This window comes from Lactuca sativa, chromosome 3 (assembly GCF_002870075.4).
Source record: "Lactuca sativa cultivar Salinas chromosome 3, Lsat_Salinas_v11, whole genome shotgun sequence".
Classification (NCBI taxonomy): domain Eukaryota; kingdom Viridiplantae; phylum Streptophyta; class Magnoliopsida; order Asterales; family Asteraceae; genus Lactuca; species Lactuca sativa.
The window spans coordinates 176,448,468-176,471,751 of record NC_056625.2 but is presented as its reverse complement, the minus strand read 5'-3'; the positions used below and the strand labels follow the sequence as shown (position 1 = coordinate 176,471,751).

The window sequence follows — 23,284 nt, the reverse complement described above, 5'->3', positions numbered from 1 at the left end:
TCTGGACTTGGACTCGGCGAGTACACCTGACTCGGCGAGTGCACCAAGTGACTCGGCGAGTCAAACCCTCAGAACCCAAAAAATTCGATTTTCAATGCTGATTTCGATCAAATATGCATCAATACAATAGAAACCAATCTAGGCTCTGATACCACTGATGGGTTTTAGCCATAAGAACATCCTATGTGCTCATACAAACCCTAATGCTTGGATCTAGGTTTCTCTATTGTACATGCTTTTAATCCAAGACTTAAAACCCTAGATCTAATCAATATAACATATGAATAAGGGTTTAGATCGTACCTTGATTGTTATATAGTAATAACAATCTCAATTCCTTCTTGTATTGACTTTAGAAAGCTTAGAGTCACAAATGTCACTCCTCTAATGGCTCACAAACACCAAGAGCAAGAGGATGAAGAAGAGAAGAGAAGGAGGCTGCCCAAAACGTGTGGAAACCCTAACCAATTAGTTCACCACGTTTTTAGGGCTTAAGGGTTCCTTAAATAGTGAGGCTATTAGGGTTATCTAACAAGGAAACCCTAATTTGGATGCTTAGGCCCTAAGCAACCCATGAACCCTTTCCTTAAAGGCCTTTGGACGATTTCTAATGGGTTTCCCCATAGAATTCGTCCACCCCTCTAATATGGAGTCCATTTGCTCAATATTCAACTATAATACAATTGACAGTTCTAGTCCCTTAAGTTTAATTAATCTCTTTTAGTCACAAAACTAATTACCAATTAATTCTTGACTAATATTAATTAAACAATATGATTTCTCCTTTAATATATTATTCTCATAATATATTAATAAATCATATTTAATCCTTTCTCTCCATTATTCATCCTATCAAGTTGCTTTGGTGAAGGCAACCCAAAAGGACCATGCACCATCGGGTCAAGTACATACCAAAATAGTTATGGACTTAGACACTAATCCAACAATTTCTGAGTTGAAAACTGTTACAAAAGAACGTCATGTTCTTTTTGTGCAAGATGTCAAAAAGGTCAGAGAGGATGTGAATTTTAAGGTTGAAGAATTAAAGAAGGAAATTGCGAAAGAGCTTCAAGCCATTAATTCTCAACATTTGGAAGTCCAAAAGAAGGTTGATGTGGTTGCCACTGATCTTAATAAACTTCTCACTGATTCTCAATCTCCTGCTCCAATTCTCGAAGCCAACCAAAAGGAAAACAAGGAGCAGTTTGATAAATTAATTCAGTTGGTGACTGAATTAAAAACATTGGTTTCGCAAACTACTCATCAGACAATTTTGACTCCTGAATTCTTGTCTCTCAAAGTCAATACCTTGGAACAAGCTATTTAGAAGGCATTGGCCCGGATTACGAACTTTACTTCTTTGTTACCGAAGAATGCCCCAGTTGTTTTCACAGGGGTGCAAGGGGGAGAGAGAAAACGAAGTAAAGGTGATTATGCGAAAACAGTGGGAAAGGTGATTTCTACTCAACTTAAAACCACTCTGCCAGTGTTCACAATGCCGATTTCCTCGACTATAATGACAACAAGACCAATTGCCAAAGGAATTTCAATTGGGTCAAAAGAAGGAGGAAGCTCAAGTGCGAAACCTTTAACAGATGATGTTGGTAAAGGGAAAGGGATTGTATATGAAAAATCAAAGGAGGAAAAGAAAGCAGAGGCAGAAGCTGAAATGGGAAAATTAAGACATGTACAGAGTATCATGAGGCAAAGAGCAAGTGACCCACCAACAATAAAAAAAGGTGATCCTACGAAGTTATATTCGTATGAAACAATTGAATCCTAAGTGTTGGGGAATCACTTATATGAGTTCGAGAAAAAGCCAAGGAAGAGTTATGATGTTGCAAACTCAGATAGAAGCCAACTTGATTTTCCGATAAACGCAATGATGTTTATTACGGCACAGTACAAGATAAGTGAAAAGTTTGATAATGTTGATGAATACACTTATTTGAAGATAAGATTTCATGTTGTACTTGCGAAGGATCAAGAGGAGGTGTGGTCTTTAATGAAGATCAAGAAAGTTTTAACAATTAAGAAGGATGTGATGTTCGAAGATATGCTTCAAAACTTTCGATATTTTGTGGTTCGAGTAGACAACAAGGCATTCGACTTCACCATTGCTGATTTTCCCTTAATGAATCTAAATGATCTCATTCAAGTGGCATCCATTCTCAAAGACATGCAAGAAAACAAGCTGAAAGGACATGATATTGATGTGTTCAGATTTGGTTTCGCACATATCAAAATATTCATAGATAACTACTATGATTGCTTGGCGTTGACTGATGAAGAACTTGCAGTGGGTCTTGGAAGAAAAGTTACAATCGCTTGGGAATCAACCTTACCTCAAACAAAGTTAAGGAAGTATGCTGATGGAGAAATATGCCTGAAACCTTTTGGAATGGTTTTCGCAGGTAAAGATACGAAAGGGAAGCCCAAGAAATTTTTGTTTAAAGTCTTAGAGATTGAAAGATATACTTCTTCGCAATATACGAATTTTATTGTTCGTATGAATAACTGTAAGAAGAACAATGAAGGAGAGAAGAAGGAGCTTAAGAAGATAATTACTTGGTATTCTGAAATTCAAAGAACAATGCACTCAGCTATTCAACATCTTACAAACTGAATAGTTTCGACTGTTTACAAAGGGGGAGAATGTAGAGTCTAAAAGTTGTAAAAAGCCGAAGTGTTTGTTTCTTTGTTTTCGCATGTTAGTTATTTTACTAAGTCATATTTTGTGCGAAGCGTATTGATCTAGACTTAGTATATTTTTTGTACACTCAGGTTGCCTATAAATAGGGACTGAGGTTAGAAGTAGAATAAGCTTTTTACGAGTATTCATTCTGCTTAAACTTTGTAATCAATTCTTCATCAATATAAGATCTGATTAATATTTACTCTTTGTGTTCATACTTTTCATTCATTCAATCATGATTGCTTTCTAAATCTTGATAACAATTCTCTTCATAATTCCAAATTAATTCTTGATCAATACTAATTAAATAATATGATTTCTCAATTAATATATTATACTCATAATATATTAATAAATCACAAATAACCTCTTTCTCAAATATTCATCCTATCAAATTGCTTTGGTGAAAGCAACCCAAAATGACCATGCTACTATCGGGTCAAATACATACCAATTATAGTTATGGGCTTAGACGCCTAATCCAACACAAACAACCAAGATCTAGTCTTTAAGTCTCAAAGGAACCAAGAATGCATCTTTCTCAGCTAAATCCATTAAGTCCAAGTCCCCAATCTTCAAATTTGAATCAACATGATATATAGATGGATATAGTTTCCAACTTTATCCATAATAATGTCTCAAGCTTTTAAGATCTAAACTTTAATACACCAAAATGACCTAAATGACCAAGATAACTTGCATTGCTGAAAGGGAAGGAAAAAGATCAAAACTTTCCTAGTTCATGAGGTCCCATAAAACATTATAAATTGATCAAAAGGTATTGTAGTCCATATCTAAAACATACAATGTTCTTGGGACTTAGGAGAGTAATAAAGTTTCAAAATTTATTCTCAACTCTCACTCAAAACTCATTAAAATGGACCAAAACACCAAATACACTTAGATCCAAGATGAAATGCAATAAAGCTTGTACCTTATAACTTAAAAAGGTCTAGAAGGTAGATGAAAGTTGAGATCTTTAACTGCCAAGCTTCAATGATCAATCTTGCATGAAAAACATTGTTCTAAAACCAAAAAAAAAAACTCCAAAAATGGATGAGAGAAGAGAGAAAAGGCTCAAATCTTTGAAAATGGAGGGTAGGGTTCTCCCAAGGGGTTCTAGATATGATGGAGACTAAGAAAATGGCCTAAAACATGAATCGTTACCTTTAAATACCTTGAAAACCTTAAAATTTTCGTAGGCTTGGGCTGCACAGTTCTCACCTCGTGACAAGTTGCTTGTCATTTTGTGAGGACTCTCATGCCGTGCCACATTTATGTCACCTCGTGAAGACGGGTTTTCACCCAATTTCACTCTAACTTCAAACAATCATAATTTCTTCGTTTCAACTCCGTTTTCAACGTTCTTTCTATGCACATAAAGGTATTGAAGAGTCACACAACTCCATCTAATTACTTTTGACTTAAAACATACCGTACTAAAATCCTTAATTCATGAAAGAAATCTGAAATATCACTCTTCCCATTTTACCCATTGACTTCAAGACACAAACCAAAGGCTTAAATCACATAACCAAATGTATCAACATCCAATAGGGTCTAAACCTTATTTCCTTGAAGCCCAATGCCTTTATTTGATCATATCATAAACTAAGCTTAAGATTTCATTGAAGTTCCATTGAAAGATTGAAACCATCAATTAGCTCCCTAGAAGATACTAGTCACATGTTTTGGATTCATTAGCTCAATACGAGTTTAGGAAATGCAATTACACGCTAAATCAAACATTAAATTTGTTTGCTAAAGCTTAAAATTAGTCTCATCCATTTCTAGTGTTTGAATCCTTCCAAAACAGGATTTAATTCCAATTCTAACCTGTACAGGAGGAATTGCAACTTGAATTTTATCCTTAGTCTAGAGTCCTACTTTAAAATCTGTTTCTTAACATAAATCGTTGTTATTCTTTTAGACTAAGTCTTTGTATGTTTTTTTTTTTTTTTTGAACAGGAAATCAGTAAAGATTTTTATTTATTTATTTATTTTTTGTTTGTTGTTTAAATCAATAGAAACTTCGTTCTATTTAAGTAAACAATCATATATGTTTCAATTATCATTTTAAAGAACATTAGCGGAGTGTGGAATAACATAGCTGGGGTCTCGAATGAGATTCACAAAGTAGGACTGGAAATTAACGACATTTTCAAAAAGGAGGTTGGGAATGGACAAGATACGTTATTTTGGCTAGATACCTGGTGGGGAAACGAGACCTTAAAATCAAGGTTTCCGGAGTTGTTCAATATTGAATGCAGGAAAAGTTGTTTAGTCAATGAACGCATATCAGGTGATGGATTCACATGGAATTGGAAATCGGATCCCATGGCACCAGATCTGAATCGAAACCTAATACATCTTGAAGGATCTTTGGGGAAATTTCGTATATCAAACAGATTGGACACTTGGAGTTGCAAAATTGGTACGAATGGGTTGTATACGGTGGAGGATCTCCGGAAAAAAATGGACGAATTTACCCCCACCTTACCAGGACCTAGAATTGAATGGTTGAAAGAAGTCCCACTCAAAGTGTTGTGTTTCATTTGGTGGGCCAAATGGGGCAGAATCCCATCAGCACAGGCATTGGAAGGTAGAGGTGTTCAAATACCCTCAATAATTTGTGGGTATTGTCTAAATGGTGTTGAATCTGTAGACCATATTCTCATTCAGTGCGAGTTTGCAGTTAGTGTGCGAAATTGGATAATGAATTGGTGTGGTATCAATCCAGGAGGTATCGATAACTTAGACACACTCTTACACTTTGTAGCCAATTGGAGCCAGTGCACGAAGAAGCGGAGAATACTTACGCTGATATGTTATGGCATGATCTGGAGTATTTGGAAAGCCCGAAATGAGAGGATCTTCAACCAGGTGAAAAGGAGGCCGACTCAGGTTATGGATGACATACAAGAATTGGTTCTCTATTGGTTAAAATATAGGGGATCAATGAGGCATATTCGGTGGTGTGATTGGATCGTGTCTCCATTTGCTCATTTTTAAGTGGTGTATTTCTATATTTCCTTCTTTTCTCTCATGTAATCTTTCTGTTGTATTTTTCTTGCTGGGCTCATCTAGTTTCTTGCTAGGTGTGACTCTTTTATAAAATCGATAGCCGTTTCCAAAAAAAAAATATTATATATTTATTGTTATTTATTTGTTAGATTAAACTCAAACCGACGCAAATGTATCTCATTTATAATTAGTAACAATGCTAATAATAATATAGTCTATTCTCACGTTTCGTTTTCCTCAACGATATTAATTATTTGTAATAAATAGAAAAACTTTCAACAAAAGATATCCCGCATTTACATATTTAATTCACTGCCAACCCGAAAATATTTATTTAATTCATTAACAATTCAAATATATATATATATATATATATATATATATATATATATATATATATATAGTTAGGTTCAAATGTTTTCACTATCTATTATGTACATGTATGACTGATTCTGGACCAATCATTTTAGTTATTTTAAGAAAGTAATTAATGTATATTAAATGCTAAAGATGTAATTAATATTCATTATATCTTCAACATGTAATATGCATTAATTACTTTCTTAAAATAACTAAAATGATTGGTCCAGAATCAGTCATACATGCACACAATAGATAATGAAAACAAAATAACTAACCCTATATATATATATATATATATATATATATATATATATATATATATATATATATATATATATATATATATAACTCATTATATTTTGTGGTTTAATTATTATATTTAAGTTTAGTTAAGAAAAACCATCCAAATTTGATAATTTTTATATCCACCATTTTGTTGTGCTATACTAGTTAAAATAGAAACTAACTTTAGTGTATCAAAGTTAATCAAAATTTTCATAAAAGCATTAAAGTTGGCAATTTTCTATGGTAACGTCTTAATAAGTTGCAACATACCAAAATTGATAATATAGAAAAAATATCAAACTTAGATGATTTTTAATGAAATAACTTAAATATATTAACTAAACCATAAAATGGACAAAATATGACATATTTCATAATTAACTAATTGTGAGACTCATATATTACATGGATTGATTAAAAAATATCAAATATTAATATGTAAATATTAATCATGTTTAAATAAGTATGTCTTTCAATTTATACAAATAAAAAAACCATTGACATATTTTAAAAAAATCATCAATCACAAATTTTAAAAATTTATTTGAATTTGGAAATTTTGAACTTACTAAGAAAATGAGTAATTACTGAATTTGTAAAGAAAACGAGTCAATTGGATTCTTGAAATTGTAAAACATTTATTACATAAATAATAAATAAAAGAAATAATAAAAAAACAAAACACCTATAAAACATCTTGTGGTAAAATTTAATTAAAAATAACATAGATACATACAACATTTTTTTTTCATTTATTAGTATAAGATTTCAGTTGTAATTATTTTATTATTTTATATAGAAAAACCTTCATAAAAAAATTCCGAAATCTATATATTTATTCATTACAAACACAAAATTGTTTTATTTTATTTTGTTACATGAAATTGTTTTAGATTTTTTTTTTGAACGGCAGTTTAGTTGGTAATTGTTGATATTGAATAAATATATAGTACATATTTTTTTAAGTTTTCATCTTCTTCTATAATTTTAAAAAATAAAAGTCGTTTACATTGAAAAGGTTTCGGGTAATCCATCTTCTCCTCCAAAAAAAAAAAAAAAATCAAGAAATCCAGACAATAATGGTGGAGCAGAGCTACCAGATTAATAAAAACCCTACCCTATCTCTCGAAGCATCAGATAGCTGCTTTGCTTTGCTGATCATCTTGTTGACACTGTAGGTCGAAGCAATTATCAAGCTTTTTGAGCATCCAGTTCTCGTATCCCCAAACTAATTTAGGTTTTCGATTCATTTCGCGTAACGGTATATACATACGTCTTGTTATATCTATAGATTGGTGAAACGCGTAGGCACATTTGTTCGAATCCATCCGTATTCAATCCATTTCCAGCTTTTATCATCACCAATTTTGAATACCCAGATCAGATTGATCATATACCGCTCCTGCTGCTCCCCTGGGTGTTTAGGTAACGTCTGTGTGAGAAACAGAGAAGGAGAAATGGGAGTATGCGGATCGAAGGAAACCGGTTGCGTGCGAGTTGGATTCGGTTCTCGGAAGAAGAAGAAACATGAAGATCGTTCAGATGGAGACGCAATACCGAAAGTCCGTGAAAGAAGAAGAAGAAGATTAGGGAGGAAGAAAACAAACGGTGTTACTAATCGCTATTCATCTCGGAGCAAAGTTGATCCTTCTGCTGATGCCTGTAATTCCATTGATCGTTCTTATCGCAACCCTACATTTCAAGGTAAATTCAAAATCTCCTTTTGTCACTTTCAGATTTTCAATCCACATCCAGTTTCAGATTAGGGTTTCTGATTTACACCTACATTAGTTGACCATTGCTTGGTAAAAACTGTTTATTACTTTTTTTTTAAAGCAGCTGCAAAGAGATGATTCAAGAATCTGAGAATCATTCATAGCTTTAATTGGGTATCTGATTACATTATTATGATTCTTCATTCTTCAAGTTGAAATTATGACTTTTATGATTTTATCCCAATACCCCTACAACCCCTCTAAAGGCTATGTCAATTGGTAGCTACCATATTAATTAAAAAGGGTTCCTTTCAACTCTCAGAATTAGGGTCCACTCTTGATTCCCATCTTTAAATTTCTTTCTTCTGTACTTTAAATAGATCAAAAAAAAAACAATCATCTTAAATTATTTGATTTTCATCAGGAAGTACAGAATGGTTTGATACTGCAACAGGGATTGAATCTGATGGCGATGAAGATTTTTACAGCATTCAAGATGGTAAGAAGTTTTTGTCAAAGATTTTTACTAAAATTACTAAAGTTTTGATTTTGATTCATGGGTTTTCTTAAAAACCATCTGAAAATTCACTAATTATGATTTTCTTGAAAAAAAAAAATTCCCAGATACTGTATCTCAAAGCAGTTCCATTAGTGCATCAGTAACTCCAAGATTTTCTGATCATGTCAATGGTGCTTCCTTTTCAACCTCTGAATCACTAACAAAACCGAATGACCTGCCACCTGTCGCCACATCAGCTGGATACGAAAACGGATCTCACATTTTTGGATTACAAAATAATTGTCTTCCATGTCTTAATTGCACAACCTCAACAGATGTAAAGAGCAAATCATCATGTTCAAGTCCTCAAAGTGCTAAAAAGAAAGTAACTTCAAGACTTTCTTTTAAATGGCGTGAAGGCCAATCAAATCTTTCAATTTGTAAGACTTACTTATAACAATATTATGATTATTATACAAATATAAAGCATTTAGTTATTGTTTTAAATATTTGTTACATGTTTTTATATGTTTCAGTGTCACCAAAAGCTATATTGCAAAGACCAATTGCAGGGTCTCAAGTTCCATATTGTCCAATAGAGAAGAAAATGTCTGATTGTTGGTCAACGCTTGATCCAAATACTTTTAAAGTCAGAGGACATAATTATATAAGGTATAAATAATTATAAACATAAGAGTTTTTACTTTTTAGTTTTTACACATTGTTCTTTTTTTTTCTTTTTACAGAGATAAAAAGAAAGAAAATGCTTCAAATCAAGCTGCTTTTTACCCAATTGGTGTTGATGTTTTCTTATCTCCTCGTAAAATTGATCATATTGCAAGATTTCTTGAACTTCCAAAAGTTGAATCATCTGGAAAAATCCCTCATCTACTTGTTGTAAATCTTCAAGTATGTCGATTTCTTGATTCTTTAAACTTTGATGTTTAAATATCTTTAAAATTGACTATTATAAGTATGATTGTCTGATTATTTTGATATCAAAATGATTGGATTTGGATTTTCGAGAAGCAGATAACAAGTTGTTGAAAGAAAATTGATTATGATATAAATGCAAAATTACCTACCTGTCCCTTTTCGATTATTGTACTCGCAATAATTCATTTCAAAATGCACATCCAAAAACCGTTTCCTTTCGAGACAAAATCTGTAAAAATGTGTGAAACTCAGGGACCAAAATCGTAACTTATTCGAAGATAATAATTTCCTTGAATTTTGTGCAGATACCATTATACCCCCCTGCAATATTTCAACATGAATACGATGGAGAAGGAATGAGTTTTGTTTTCTACTTCAAAATCTCTGAAAACTACGAACAACTCCCAATCCATTTTCAGGAAAACATAAGGGTAAAATCGTCATTTTTCACAAACCTTTTTTTCACTCCACTATATATTGATTTAAATACCTTTTCAAATACAGAAAATAATCGATGATGAGGTGGAAAGAGTGAAAGGATTCCCTGTAGACACGATTTCACCATGTAGAGAAAGATTAAAGATTTTGGGTCGCGTAACAAATTTAGAAGATCTTCATTTAAGTTCAGCTGAAAGAAAACTCATGAACGCGTATAATGAAAAACCCGTTCTCTCTCGCCCTCAACATGAATTTTTCTTGGTAAAATTACGTTTATACCCTTACTTTGTAGTATGCGAATTGAATAGTAATTGATATCGGTATTATACACAGGGAGAAAACTACTTTGAAATCGACCTAAATATGCATAGATTCAGTTACATTTCAAGAAAAGGGTTTGAAGCATTTCAACAGAGACTAAAACATTGTATCCTAGATTTCGGTCTCACAATTCAGGTATTTTTTTTAATTTTTTTTTTAAAATAATTGTTTTGGGTGATTTTTAAATTCTAAAACGATATTTTTATTAATTTTTGTAACAGGGAACTAAGGCTGAAGAATTACCGGAGTGTATTTTATGCTGCCTTCAATTGAAAGAAATCGATTACAACAATTACAATCTACTCGGGTTTTAAAGCCAAGCAATAATAAACTATTTTCTTTTTTTTTTTCTTTTAAAAAGAAAAAAGAATTTCAATGAGAATATTTTCCGGAGTGTACAGGAAACTAGACTCTGAAATTTAAATAAAATAATGTAATCGGAAACAATGCATATCGATTCGTTAAACATTCAACATTCAACATAAACAACGGAATTTAAAAAAAGAAAAAAAGAAAACTACATATATATAAATTGAAATTACGATTATACCCTTCAGTACTCGGAATACCCATCGAATAATGGCGGAAAGTCCAATTGCATTTCGCGGTCCCGGTTCAAAATAGACTCCACAAAAGAAATAGAATTAGTCGGGATGTCTAATATGTTCTTTGACGGATCTACCCCTAACCCTAATCCTGATCCTGATCCCGATCCATTGTAACTATATGTGTTTTCACCTGAAATAATCCCAAGATCAGATTCGTTTGTGTACTCTTGTTCTTGGTCACCGATGAGGTAGTCGGACCAAATGGAGGGAGAAGATGGTAAATTCACTTGTGGAGGTTTTGAGGCGGGTGATGACGTGGAAGATGAGGCGGCTTCATTGATGTGAAAATGGGGAGGGGTGAGGAGGTTTAGTTGGTGGTGTTGGTCTTGGAATGGGTCGATTATGGTTAATGAACTGTCTGCGTGTGAGAAATCTAGCGGTTCAGGGTGGAGGTGATCGGTGGTGGTGGTGGGGCGGGGGGTGGTGGTTGGGATGATTTCGTTGATATTTCCATAATCGGAAAGGAGTTGACCAAAGGGTTTGTGGGTGATGGGATCGATTCCCATTTTGGAAAGTTTTTTCTTTAGTTTTGTGTTCCAATGATTCTTTACATCGTTGTCTGTTCTTCCTGGTAGTTGTTTTGCGATTAAAGACCACCTGAACATTATATACAATACATAGAAATTTAGTTGGCGTTTGGTTTGTAAAAGTTTGGTTTGTAAAATATGAAAGAATTGGAATCTGTTATGTATTTTGTTGATAGAAAATGAAATGAAAATTGATAACAAATAAATAGCTTTTACAATTCTCACTTGAAAATATATATTTATTATTTTAATATATGTGAAAGAAAAGTTTTTAATATGAAAATTAAGACTGAAATTGAATTCATTCCATCCATCTCTAGGAATGATAGAAAGCAATCAATTATTGAACTAAGTAAGTTTTGTTACAATATGTATATGTTATGGAATGAAATGGAATCGTTAATTTCAATTCTATATAATTTCGCTTGAATCTTTGGTGTTTTAATATAAGAAATTAGAATGAGATTCCATCCAAATTTAGGAATGGTGAAATCAATCAAGAAAAGAATTTGAGTTAAGCCGATGGAATTGAATTTTATCTATTTGTCAACCAATCTTGAATTCCAATTCCATCCAATTTTGTTGGAATCCATGAACCAAAAGAACATTACTTGCATCGATTGGTTCTTTTGAGATGTTAAATAGACCGGTAACATAAGTTTTTTTTTTAGTGCAAATCAAAACAACTTGGGTTGGTTAACCTACCAACCACAATTTTTCTTTGAAAAATAACAAATGTCTTTTTACAAAAATTATATTGTTGAAATAATACTCTATTATATGAATAAAGCCAAGTTGTAAGCATTTAAATAACATTTGACTTGTCACATGATATAAAATCCAAATCAAGAAGATTTTAGGTAATTTAATATGTTTTCTTTTATCCTTACACTTATTTGACTCATTTTAGGTAATATAACATGTTTTCTTCTTTTGGGAACAATGACATGAAATGTAGAGAAGAAACATACCTACTACCAATGGCTTGGTGATACCTCAAAATAAGTTGTTCTTCATGAGGAGTAAAACTATCATGTTTAAGATCGGGTCTAAGATAATTCGTCCATCTCAACCTACAACTCTTCCCGCATCTATTAAGACCTGTTACAAGTATAAATGCATAATGTACTACAAGTCATTACAAAACTTCACAAATAATCAAAAGTTTGTTAAGAACATAACATTAAAGATGAAATGAAATTAAGAACCTGCTTTTTGAGGAACCAAAGTCCAATTTCCAATTCCATGACTTGCAACATATGCAAGAATCTTGGCATCTTCTTCAGCAGTCCATGGCCCTTTCTTAACATGCGATTTATCGCAACAAGGAGGCCTTCTTCCCATCAATAATTACACACAAAAAAGACTAAAAATGGTGAATGTGAATGTAAATGGTGATGCAATTTGAATGCATATAATGGGGATGTGAGAGGCTACATTTAACAAGTGCTAAGGCAACAAAAGCATGTAGAATTGGCTCCCTAATGAACATTTTGCATGATCTCTTCATTCACCCTTAACATGACATGAAAAATATTTCTCTCCCTCTCTCTCTCTCATGTGCTTGGTTCCTCTTGCATTACTATATGGATGGTTTGTAAACCGAAATAGTAATGTTGTGATGACTTGTACCTTATGCAATACAAGTTGTACGTTAGTTGTGTATAACTCAGAAAGATTCAAAATATGAAGGAGAGGTGCTTTGTGTGAAAGGCAATGAAATGAATAAAAGTGAGCTTCCTTTGTTTTGTATACTCAGAATTAGGTGTCATGAAACCCTACATTTTCCCTTTTTAATTCTTCCTATATTTTCAAAAAAAAACATAACTTTACTCTTATAATTTACATTTTATTCGACTAACACATAATAGTATAATACAAATGTATAACTTAAACCTCATAAAATGTATTTTGTTATTTTGTTATTTCGCTTCAAAAAGAAATTCATCTTATATTATATCTTTTCCCCATATCCTTTAACTCAAAGATTACACACACCAACTACCTTTATACCCAAATTCTCACACACGAAAAATATAGACACGAGAAAGTGTATCTACTAACATACTTTGCAACTCTTCCTACAATATCCGGAACCTTCCGGAGACCCAACCATATAAACAGGATTCCTTTTACACTCGCCAGCTGCCGCCCACATGGCGCAATTCGCATTGTCATCAGTACAGTCATCACTTGTGTTATCTGACTTGTCAAAGCTCCTGACATGGATCCATTTTGTTGCTGACCATTTCTCCCCTTCTATCACGGGGCAACTCCCGTGTAAGCTTAATACATCGGTTGTAGCATTTGGATGAAGACTGAAAAACAACAACGCGTCCCCCTTCTTCGGTTTCACTGCAAATGTAACACAGTGTATAATATCAGAACTCTGCAGTTAAGCGTGCTCAGGCGAGAGCAGTACCAGTAGTACTACCAGGATGGGTGACCTCATGGAAAGTCGATATATTGGTAGATGTGCCTGGGATGTCAGTATGTCACATCATGTTGTGTGGTGTGGGACCCATTATTTAAAATAATGGGTCCCACGTGGATAGTTGATTTGGATTTCGATTGTGAATTTAAATAATGTGTTTTGAAGTAGAATTTTCATGGAATAGGAAAAAAATTAATACCTGCGTAGCCTTTTTTAGCACATTCGGACCAATCTTCTTTAGCTTTCGGTTGAGATTCTTTTATCTACAAAAATTTCAAAAAAAAATTACAAATTGATAATAAATCATCTTTCGGATTGTGGAAATTATATAATGTATGACTTTATGCTAAAACTTTAAAAAGGTTTAAAAAACAAGATTATAATAGCATTGTACTTTGAAAAATGTACCCAATTATAACAATGTCATTCAAAATACGAAACAATTTCAATGCATTAATAAATAAATAAAAAAGATTAAAAGGGCATTGTTGTAATATAATGAAATGAAAGTATGTTGCTATTTCTTGAATATACAAAAAAGGGTCATACCTCTGACTCTGGAAACACAGTCTCACCACCCTTTTGGACATTAGAGAGATACATAAGAACAGTAGCGATCCTGTGTCCACCCATGGCTTGATTGGCTTTATCATGGAAGTAATCCCAATGTGGTTCATATTTTTGACCATTTTCATAATGCAATATTTGCATAGCTTCTCCATTTTCAACAGGAAGAAATGTCCACGCAGAAATCCTTGATTCAATTCCAGCAACAACTTTATCCTTCAAATCAAAGATCAAACATTACATATATTGTTCAGAATTCTTCATTGATGTTCAATATGTTTAGGTTTGATTATGAATAGAATCACAGATGAATCGGTTTACCTGAGCTTTGTTGAGAAACATGCCGGAGCTTGTTCGGACTTCACTTTCTATGCTCTTACCAGATTCATTATCGGCAACCATGGATTTCTCGAGCTTATCCTTCGCCTGATCATCCAAATTCATGTCAAATTGGTTACATTACAAAGAGATTTTATAGAAGGAGATTAGAAATTGATAGTGTTACTAACCAATTGAATGAGATGATCGCACTCTTCGTCTGTTAGAAAGTTTCTATACAGAAACGCCCTGTACAGATTTCAAAATTTAAACTGATGTTCATGCAATCAGACAACCAAGAACATGGAATAGATGATTCAAACCTTGGATGCCACGAAATTTGGGTGACTCGAGTGGGATCAAAGGGGTGACCATAGGAATCACCATTCGGCAATCTGATAATCGACCCACGTCTGAAAAAAAAAAAAAACAAAGTGAAATCTCATTAGCGAAACGTCAAAATTAAGTTAATTGTACGAGAATTTAGTAAAGAAGAGATACATGTTGCGTAATCCTGAAGACTGGATGGAGAAATTGGGGAAGAACAGGAGGGAACAGAGGAAGTAAGGAATGAAGAATGCTCGAAAACCCATGATGGATCTTCAAAAACCCTTTTCGATAATTATTAGAGGGAAAGAAGGGTTTATGAAATAGAAAGTTCGCGATGATCTTTTGATCTGAAAATGAAAAGAACCAGTTTGAGCTGATCAAGAAGGGTAGATGTGATATGGTGAGTCTGTAAACGGGTCGGGTCACGTTCAATACTTCAATGGAGGCGCCCACTGGATTCAGCGACTTTGAAGAACAGGAATTGAATTCAATGGAGGGTTTGGTATGGAAGAAAAACCGACAACGCTCATGCTTTAATGGAATTTTAATTTCCATTTTTAGCTCAAAATTGAAGAAAAAGAAAGAGTCAATGAATTAAAGTATTAAACACGCTTTTTTGTTTCTGTACTAATATTCTCATGTTTATGTTATTTTTGGAAAAAAGATGAAAATGGAATAATGTAAAATTATTGAAAAAGTATTATTATATTATAAAAAGGTTAAAGATATAATTTAAAATAAATAATGATAATTAATATTAAATTATTCATGGATAAAATTATTAGATTAGCTTGCAAGTTGATAGGTGAGATGAATTGGGTAAGTATTAAAAATAACGGAGCTTTGGGTAATTATCAAAACTTTTTGACATAAAAGTGCCCTTTTAATCAATTTATTTTTATAATTACAAATCATCTACTTAATTATCTATAAGCATTTCATTAATAGGTACATACTTTTTTTTATTTATCAAAATTGTATACTAAATTAAAAATCAAATATAATAATTATAAAAATATATATTTTTTTGTTTTCATCGAGAAAAAGTGAAGATTTGACTTTTTTGGAGATGTTATCGTGGATAGTTTGATAATTGTGTGTATTGGCCCGCATGTGATACGCAATTTTCTTGTCTCATTTCCATTTCATATAAAACATATCCAAAATGTACTATGTATTTTAAAGATTTTGTGTGGTCCACTAAAAAAAACTAAAACATTTCACTCATAAAAAAGCAAATTTGGTATATATTTTCTTTGATTTTACTTTATGTTTTATTGTTTGTTCTAATTTTTTTAGTTGGCCACCCTTTTTTCCATTTTCTCTTTCCATGCATGTTCTCTTATCGAAGAATTTCTAGGAAGCTAACGCTTGTATCTATGTTTAGAGGTAAGATGTCTATATTGAATCTTTCTCTTACCTCATTTCATATGAGATTTGTGTACGCCTTTGTTGTATTACGAGATATTGATTGTTAAGTATACATGGACATGGACGTCTTTGAGGGTGTATAAGGTTGACGAACGCATCGGGCCCATGTCATGGAGGGGGCCCAATTATAGTAGATTAGTAATCTATGCCCAAAACAAAATTGATTCAAAGGTATTTTCACCAGGACAAGTTCATCCCTTGATTCTCGCCAATCAAACTCTGTTGTCGCTACTCCTTCTCTCGAACTCGTTAAGTTGTTGAGGATATTTATTTTATTATTGATTCAGTGATTGTTTCAAAATCAGTACACCATCATATTCAGAACTCAAATTTGTAAGTTTCAAAATCCAATAAGATCACTCAACTTCATAATTGCTTTTAGCCTTCAATTTTAGATTTTTTAAACGACAAACTAACCTAAATACCACCTATGTCACATAGTGAGACTTGAACTCATAACCTCTCATTTGAAAGAGTCACTCATTATCGTTAGGCCAAAGGCCTAGCGATCTTCAGTTTCAAATTATTGATTAATTGATTATTTCAATTTCAGAATTCAGAATCGATTTTCTGAGAATCTGATGCTCACCTCTCGTGTTTCCATTTCATAATCGATCGAGATCTGTTGTAGCTTGTGTGTGTGTGTGTGTGTGGTTGTTTCAATTTCAAGCGATGACTTCTCTTAACAAGATTTTAACAATACACTAAGTATGAAAAGTATTTTTGTTTTTTGCTTCCAAAAAAATTGAAAGAATTTGATGAAGAAGATTTTAAGTTGTGTTGTAGTCGTTTATGAAACCGAACTTAAGTATGGTGAATAGTCCAATATTGACGAGAATGAACTTTATCTAGAGTTAAATTTGGTTGACGAGTTCTTACCGAATGAAACTACTAATGTGTTATGTGTCAAGTACTTGTTGGTAATTTTGAAACTTCTGTCATTAAGCATAATTAGAATTTATTGTAGTTTTAGGACGGGGTCTAAACTACGTTATAATTAGTGGTGTTTGCGGTGTGGTGTGACCCAATTTAGAGTTAAACTGCAAACTGCACCGCATATACGGTTTGAACATTTTGAAAACAGCAAACCACACCACAGAAGTTCTAAACCGCGTTATGCGGTTCGGTTTAGTGCAAACTGTTTATGCGGTTTGATGAGTTATTTTAAATTTATAACCAATAACTCAATTTAACACTTTTAGAATCTATTGATGATATAATACATGATTGCATATTTTTTACTTGTTGTAATGTCATGAGATAATCGTTTTGTCAATTGCAATGTTACGTATTTTTAGCTGTATGATTAAAGTTTGGTTGTATATTTTGTCTTATTAAATTGTTTTAAAAAGTTAGTCATGAGATAAAGATAAAAACTAAATATTTAACTCTTGGAGAACAATGAAAGTAAAACAAATGAAATGCTTTGGGATGGATACTTGGATTGCTGATAGACCGCTGAAGCTCATATTTCATAGATTATATGCTTTGGAGTTGGACAAGCAAATTACAATTGTTCTTAATATAACATCCCAAAAATCAGAGTAAATTTAATTTTTTCAAAAACAACCCAATAACTATAATGTTTACAAAATCATTGTTTCAAAAGTGTTTATCACATATCAGAGTATCCCAAAATCCAAAATCATAGAAACAGAAAGATGTGCACAATCATGACTTCACTTTCCCATGATCCTCTAAAGTACCTGAAACAATAAACTAAAATCGCAAGACAAAGCTTAGTGAGTTTCCCCCAAATTACAACCACACCACATAACCAACAACATCATGCATACATGAGCCTTCAACATGACTAGACCGCCTCACCGAGCCGACCTATCTGGATTGCTATCCGGGCCTTCGGCATGACTGGACTGCCTCGTAGACCTACAGTCTATCCAGGCCGCCCTATGTATCTTGGCCTTCAACACCAACTGGTCCGCCTCAACCCATCAAATCGTGACATGACGGAATATATAATAACAATCAATAATCAACAAACACAGGTAGCCCTATAGATCTACCAGCCTAACATATATCCAATAAAACAAGTAGTTCTACAAATCTACCAGTATAACCACATAATAAGTGAACAGATGTATCAACATATTAACCCATAACAAACCAGGATATCTAATCCAATGGGATGGTCTTGGTGCCTTCGACCCATAAGTACAATGAGGAAAACTCACATCTCAGTTTGATTAATTAGTTGAATAGGTCTCTGCTCTGAATATCAGCTCTACCCATTACCTATTTATCAAATAGTGACTAATCTCAATTACAACTCAAAATACCCAAAATGCTCTTAGGTCAAATCCTGGTCAAAGTCAAAAAGTCAAAAAGTCAACTGAGTCAACTCAGCTTGAGAACGCATATCGTCCAGAATGGACGCATATCGTTTTGGACGCATATCGTTCTGGACGCATGTTGTTCCTGGAGAACGCATAGCGTTCTCTGCCTGTCCCCTTTTTCTTCCATTAAGAGCTTAATCCTTAAGCTCTTTTGCTCAAATTCCATATCTAGCCCTAAAATAACGTCTCTAACCATAAAGTTTCCAACTTTATGGTCTTGCGTGGCTAATAAGTGCCCAACAACAAAAACCCTTACTCCTTAACTCATGCATGGAGGGAAACTAACAATCTAGATTGTATTTTTATGACCTTAGACACTCCAAAAAGTCTGGAAGGACAATCCATTTGGGTCTAGAGCATGCCATACTCAAGAACACCATTATTTGGGATAAAAGCTCATAATGACATCATACAACCTAGATCTAATCAAATAAGCCTCACTGTATGAACTTTATATATTCCAAAGATGTAGGATGGCACAAAACTTCCAGATCCAATGTTGTGCCAAGCTTCTAAGTGGTTCTCTTCTCCTTCTCCTTCCTCCATGAACACCAAAGGGTCAAGAATGCTCAAAACGAGTTAGGGTTTGCAAAGGGGTCGAAATGGGGCTGGAGGCTGATGAAAGAAAGAAAACTTAGGGGTTAAGGATGCTTAAATAAGGTCTAAACCCTAAAAATTAGGGTTTTAGTCCTAGCCGAGAACGCATTGTGTTAAGCATGGACGCATAGTGTCCAGAACGACATGCGTTACTAATGGACGCATAGCGTCCATAATGAAATGTGTTCCTAATGGACGCTTAGCATTCTCCTGGTTATGCATTTTCCTCAAATTCTACAAGGGACCCATTTTGGGAACATTTCTTATATCAAGGGTATAAATAGAATACATGGAAATAAAGATGTTACAATTCTACCCCACTTGAACTACACTTTGTCCTCGGAGTCCGTTGCTGTGAACATCTCAGGGTAATGCTCCCTCATCTCTGAATCGGGTTCCCATGTCCATTCGGAACTCTCCCGATGTTTCCACTGAACTTTAACTAAAGACACCACCTTGTTGCGCAAGGTCTTCGTCTTCCGATCCAGAATCGCCACTGGCTTTTCCACATAATTCAGGCGATCATAAACCTGAATATCCTCCAAAAGAACAACCGATGAATCATCAGCTACACACTTCCAAAGCTAAGAAATATGGAAAGTGATGTGAATCTGACTGAGCTCCTCAGACAAATCCAGCTTGTAAGCTACCTTTTCAACCCTATCAATAACCCGAAATGGCCCAATAAACTGGGGCCCTAATTTTCCCCTCTTTCTGAAGTGTATTACACCCTTTCATGGTGATACCTTCAGCAAAACCATGTCACCAACCTGAAACTCCATCTCAGATCGATGCTTGTCGGCATAAGTCTTCTGTCGACTATGAGTCATCTACAATCTCTGCCTAATCTACTAAATAATCTCTGTTGTTTGAAGGAGTACGTCATTCCTTCCCATGACTCTATGACCAATCTCACCCCAACAAACTAGGGTACGACACTTCCTCCATAGAGAAGCTCGAAAGGCGGCGCACCAATATTAGAGTGATGGATGTTGTTGTAAGAAAACTCAGCTAAGGGAAGGTAGGAGCCCAACTCCCACTGAAATATATGACACAGGCTCTCAACATATCCTCAAGTTTCTGAATGATCCACTCACTCTAGCCGTCAGTCCGCGGATGATAGGTAGTGCTAAGATGTAACCTCATACCTAGTTCATCATGGAACTTTTGCCAAAAATGAGATGTGAACCGAACATCCCGATTAGATACAGTGCAAATTGGAATACCGTTCCAAGCAACAATCTCGTACACATATAAATCGACAAACTTGTCGGCTGAAGAGCTCTCTTGAATGGATAGGAAGTGGGCACTCTTAATCAGACGATGCATTATAACCCATATCGCGTCAAATCACTTAGTCGTCTGAGGTAACTTGGTATAGAAATCCATAGAAATATGTTCCCATTTCCACATGGAACCTCCAACAGTTGTAGCTTGCCATGCGGCCTTTGGTGCTCGACCTTGACCATCCGACAGATCAAGCACCTCTCGACATACTAGGCTATCTCTTTTTCTTCATGAATGGCCACCAGTAGCTAAGTCTCAAATCCCGATACATCTTGGTGGCTCTAGGGTGTATCGAAACCTGGACTTGTACGCCTCCTCTGGTATAGTCTTCCTGATCCTACCAAATTTTGACACCCAAATCCGACCACATCGGGTCGACAATCCACGTCTGTCAATAGAAAACTTGCCAATCTACCCCGAAGTCTCTCCTATTTCCAGTTTTCCTCTTTGATTCCCTCGGCCTGAAGCTCCCTGATCAAATCCAACAATGACGAATCAATCGAAATCCTCATACATAGACTCTCTGAAGCAGAACTAACCATCTTGTGGCTCAAAGAGTCAGCGACCACATTCGCTTTCCTGGGGTGATACATAATTTCGCAGTCATAATCTCTGACCATGTCAAGCCACCTACGCTGTCTCATATTCAGATTTGGCTGATCCATGAGGTATCTCAAACTCTTGTGATCCATGTAGATAGTACACCTGTTAACACGTTGTCGCAAACATATTAAACAAATAAAATTTCACTGTTGGTTGCACTAATAATATAGCACTGGAAAGCAGCATCGAATCCTTAGGCACACAGCCTAACGATTAATGCCTTTTTGCATCAGGCACATACTAGTCATTTAAACATAAAATATGAAACGGGGGATTTTTGAATTAAAATAAAAATTAAATTGAAGTGAAAATAAATTAAACGAAAATCAATAATAAAAACGATTTCAATTCTGCTGTGACTTTCCTAATCATGCAATCAGTTCAGATGTGGTTGTTCAGAATGCGTTCTATCTTAAGCTCGTATTGAGAAAAACTAACAAACTCTATAATAATCTCTTTTACCTAAATTAGTTAACCAAAACAAGCTTTTTGAATTAACCCTAAATTTTTACTGTTCAATTAAACAAACTCTTAATTAAATCAGAAAAGCAGCTTTATGATCTTTATAAAATTCCCAACAATACCCGATACTTCTTATAAGCTCGGAAGCGTAAAGATATGATTTTTACAGTTTATACCAGAGTTAAATCCCAACATAGAACCAATATGATATTTGTTACTTATTACTAATTGACAAGAACAATTATGGATTCTATTAACTGATTAACTGGAATGATAAAAACCCTAGCTAGGTGATCAGACTAACAAGAATTAAAAATCAAATATTCACTAAACTCAAAACTGAAAAATCTAGATAGAAACACAAAAAGAAAACCAGATCTGAAAACTAATCACATGAAAAGTACTAGTCTATGTGGAACTGAAAACTAAGGTTTTATCCAGACATGGATAAAAACGAAACTAAACTAGTAAAAAGAAACATTTACTAATAAATCTAGATAAACTAAATGTATGAGATTATTCGCAGCCTTCAGATCTTCAAAAATCGCTAAAAGGTATAAGAAATCGTCTTCAGAAGGGTATTCTATCATCTGGAATTGTCTGGAGCTTCAAGAATCGTCTAACCTCTAATCTGATCAGAGAGATGTCCTATATAAACAAGCCATAGTATTCAGGAGCAAGCAAACTAAAAAGTCGATTGAATTTTTGTGTCACATGATCGAATTTTTTGAGGTCTGGCCGAATTTTTCATTTTTGTTATTATTTTCAGGACTTTTTTTTTTCTGTGAACTGTTTATTCGATCGAATTTTTGCATTTTCTGATTTTTTCGCAAACATGAAAGTCGTTCGAAAATTTGTCTAGTTTTCGGAACATTTTGAATCTCGTCAATCAGAATTATGAGTTATGAGATATTGTGAAAATACTAACAAGGGGTCAAAGCTGCCAACAACATACTCTTGGCTTTAGAATGTAGCAATTTATCTTCGTAAGATCAATTCGTTCGAATTTTTCATGACCAAAACATCTTCCAAGCATTCCTCATAATCCTCGATAAGTTCCATACTCCATTTAGACTTCAATTCTCCAACTAATGCATCCAAAGCTGCTCCCAAAGCACTGCTCCACTCGAATTATCTGAAAATGACACAAAAAATGCTAGCAGTACGAGAATTCGGATAAAAGACATGAGATGGACATTATTTAAACTAATGACATGCAAATGTGTAAAATATGATGCTAAATGCTAATAAAAACTACCCTAAAAGATGCATAAAATGACATCTATTAAATCTCCCAAAGCTTGAACCTTATTTGCCCTCAAGTAATAAAAAGATTAAACATTATAAACAAATGGAAATATGTAGATGACTTAAAAAAATTAAGAAAATAAATAAAGAAACTGAAAACTTGAACTAAAAATACTTCACTTTTTTTTTTCTTCATATGATCAGATCTCACACCGAGGAAGCTCCAATGAAATCACTACCTA

At 33.9% G+C, this 23,284-nt stretch overlaps 3 protein-coding genes across 3 annotated transcripts; 1 reads left to right on the top strand and 2 right to left on the bottom strand.

Annotated features, from left to right (window-relative positions):
* Positions 1-7,396: 7,396 nt before the first annotated feature.
* LOC111901400 (uncharacterized) lies at positions 7,397-10,727 on the top strand. The gene is made up of 9 exons (XM_023897245.3): positions 7,397-8,071; positions 8,507-8,581; positions 8,707-9,021; positions 9,118-9,253; positions 9,328-9,490; positions 9,823-9,948; positions 10,022-10,216; positions 10,289-10,411; positions 10,498-10,727. Exons 1-9 carry the CDS (start codon positions 7,825-7,827, stop codon positions 10,588-10,590), a joined length of 1,473 nt encoding a protein of 490 aa, XP_023753013.1. The 5' UTR covers positions 7,397-7,824; the 3' UTR covers positions 10,591-10,727.
* LOC111901402 (transcription factor MYB35) lies at positions 10,569-12,788 on the bottom strand. Its single transcript, XM_023897247.3, has 3 exons — positions 12,620-12,788; positions 12,383-12,512; positions 10,569-11,481 (listed from the first exon to the last, which is right to left on the bottom strand). Exons 1-3 carry the CDS (start codon positions 12,753-12,755, stop codon positions 10,830-10,832), a joined length of 918 nt encoding a protein of 305 aa, XP_023753015.2. The 5' UTR covers positions 12,756-12,788; the 3' UTR covers positions 10,569-10,829.
* A 509-nt stretch (positions 12,789-13,297) lies between these two features.
* LOC111901401 (probable prolyl 4-hydroxylase 7) lies at positions 13,298-15,590 on the bottom strand. Its single transcript, XM_023897246.3, has 7 exons — positions 15,232-15,590; positions 15,054-15,143; positions 14,922-14,979; positions 14,734-14,838; positions 14,395-14,628; positions 14,045-14,108; positions 13,298-13,766 (listed from the first exon to the last, which is right to left on the bottom strand). The coding sequence occupies exons 1-7, from the start codon at positions 15,321-15,323 to the stop codon at positions 13,471-13,473; spliced, it is 939 nt and encodes a 312-aa protein (XP_023753014.1). The 5' UTR covers positions 15,324-15,590; the 3' UTR covers positions 13,298-13,470.
* Between the last annotated feature and the right edge of the window lie 7,694 nt (positions 15,591-23,284).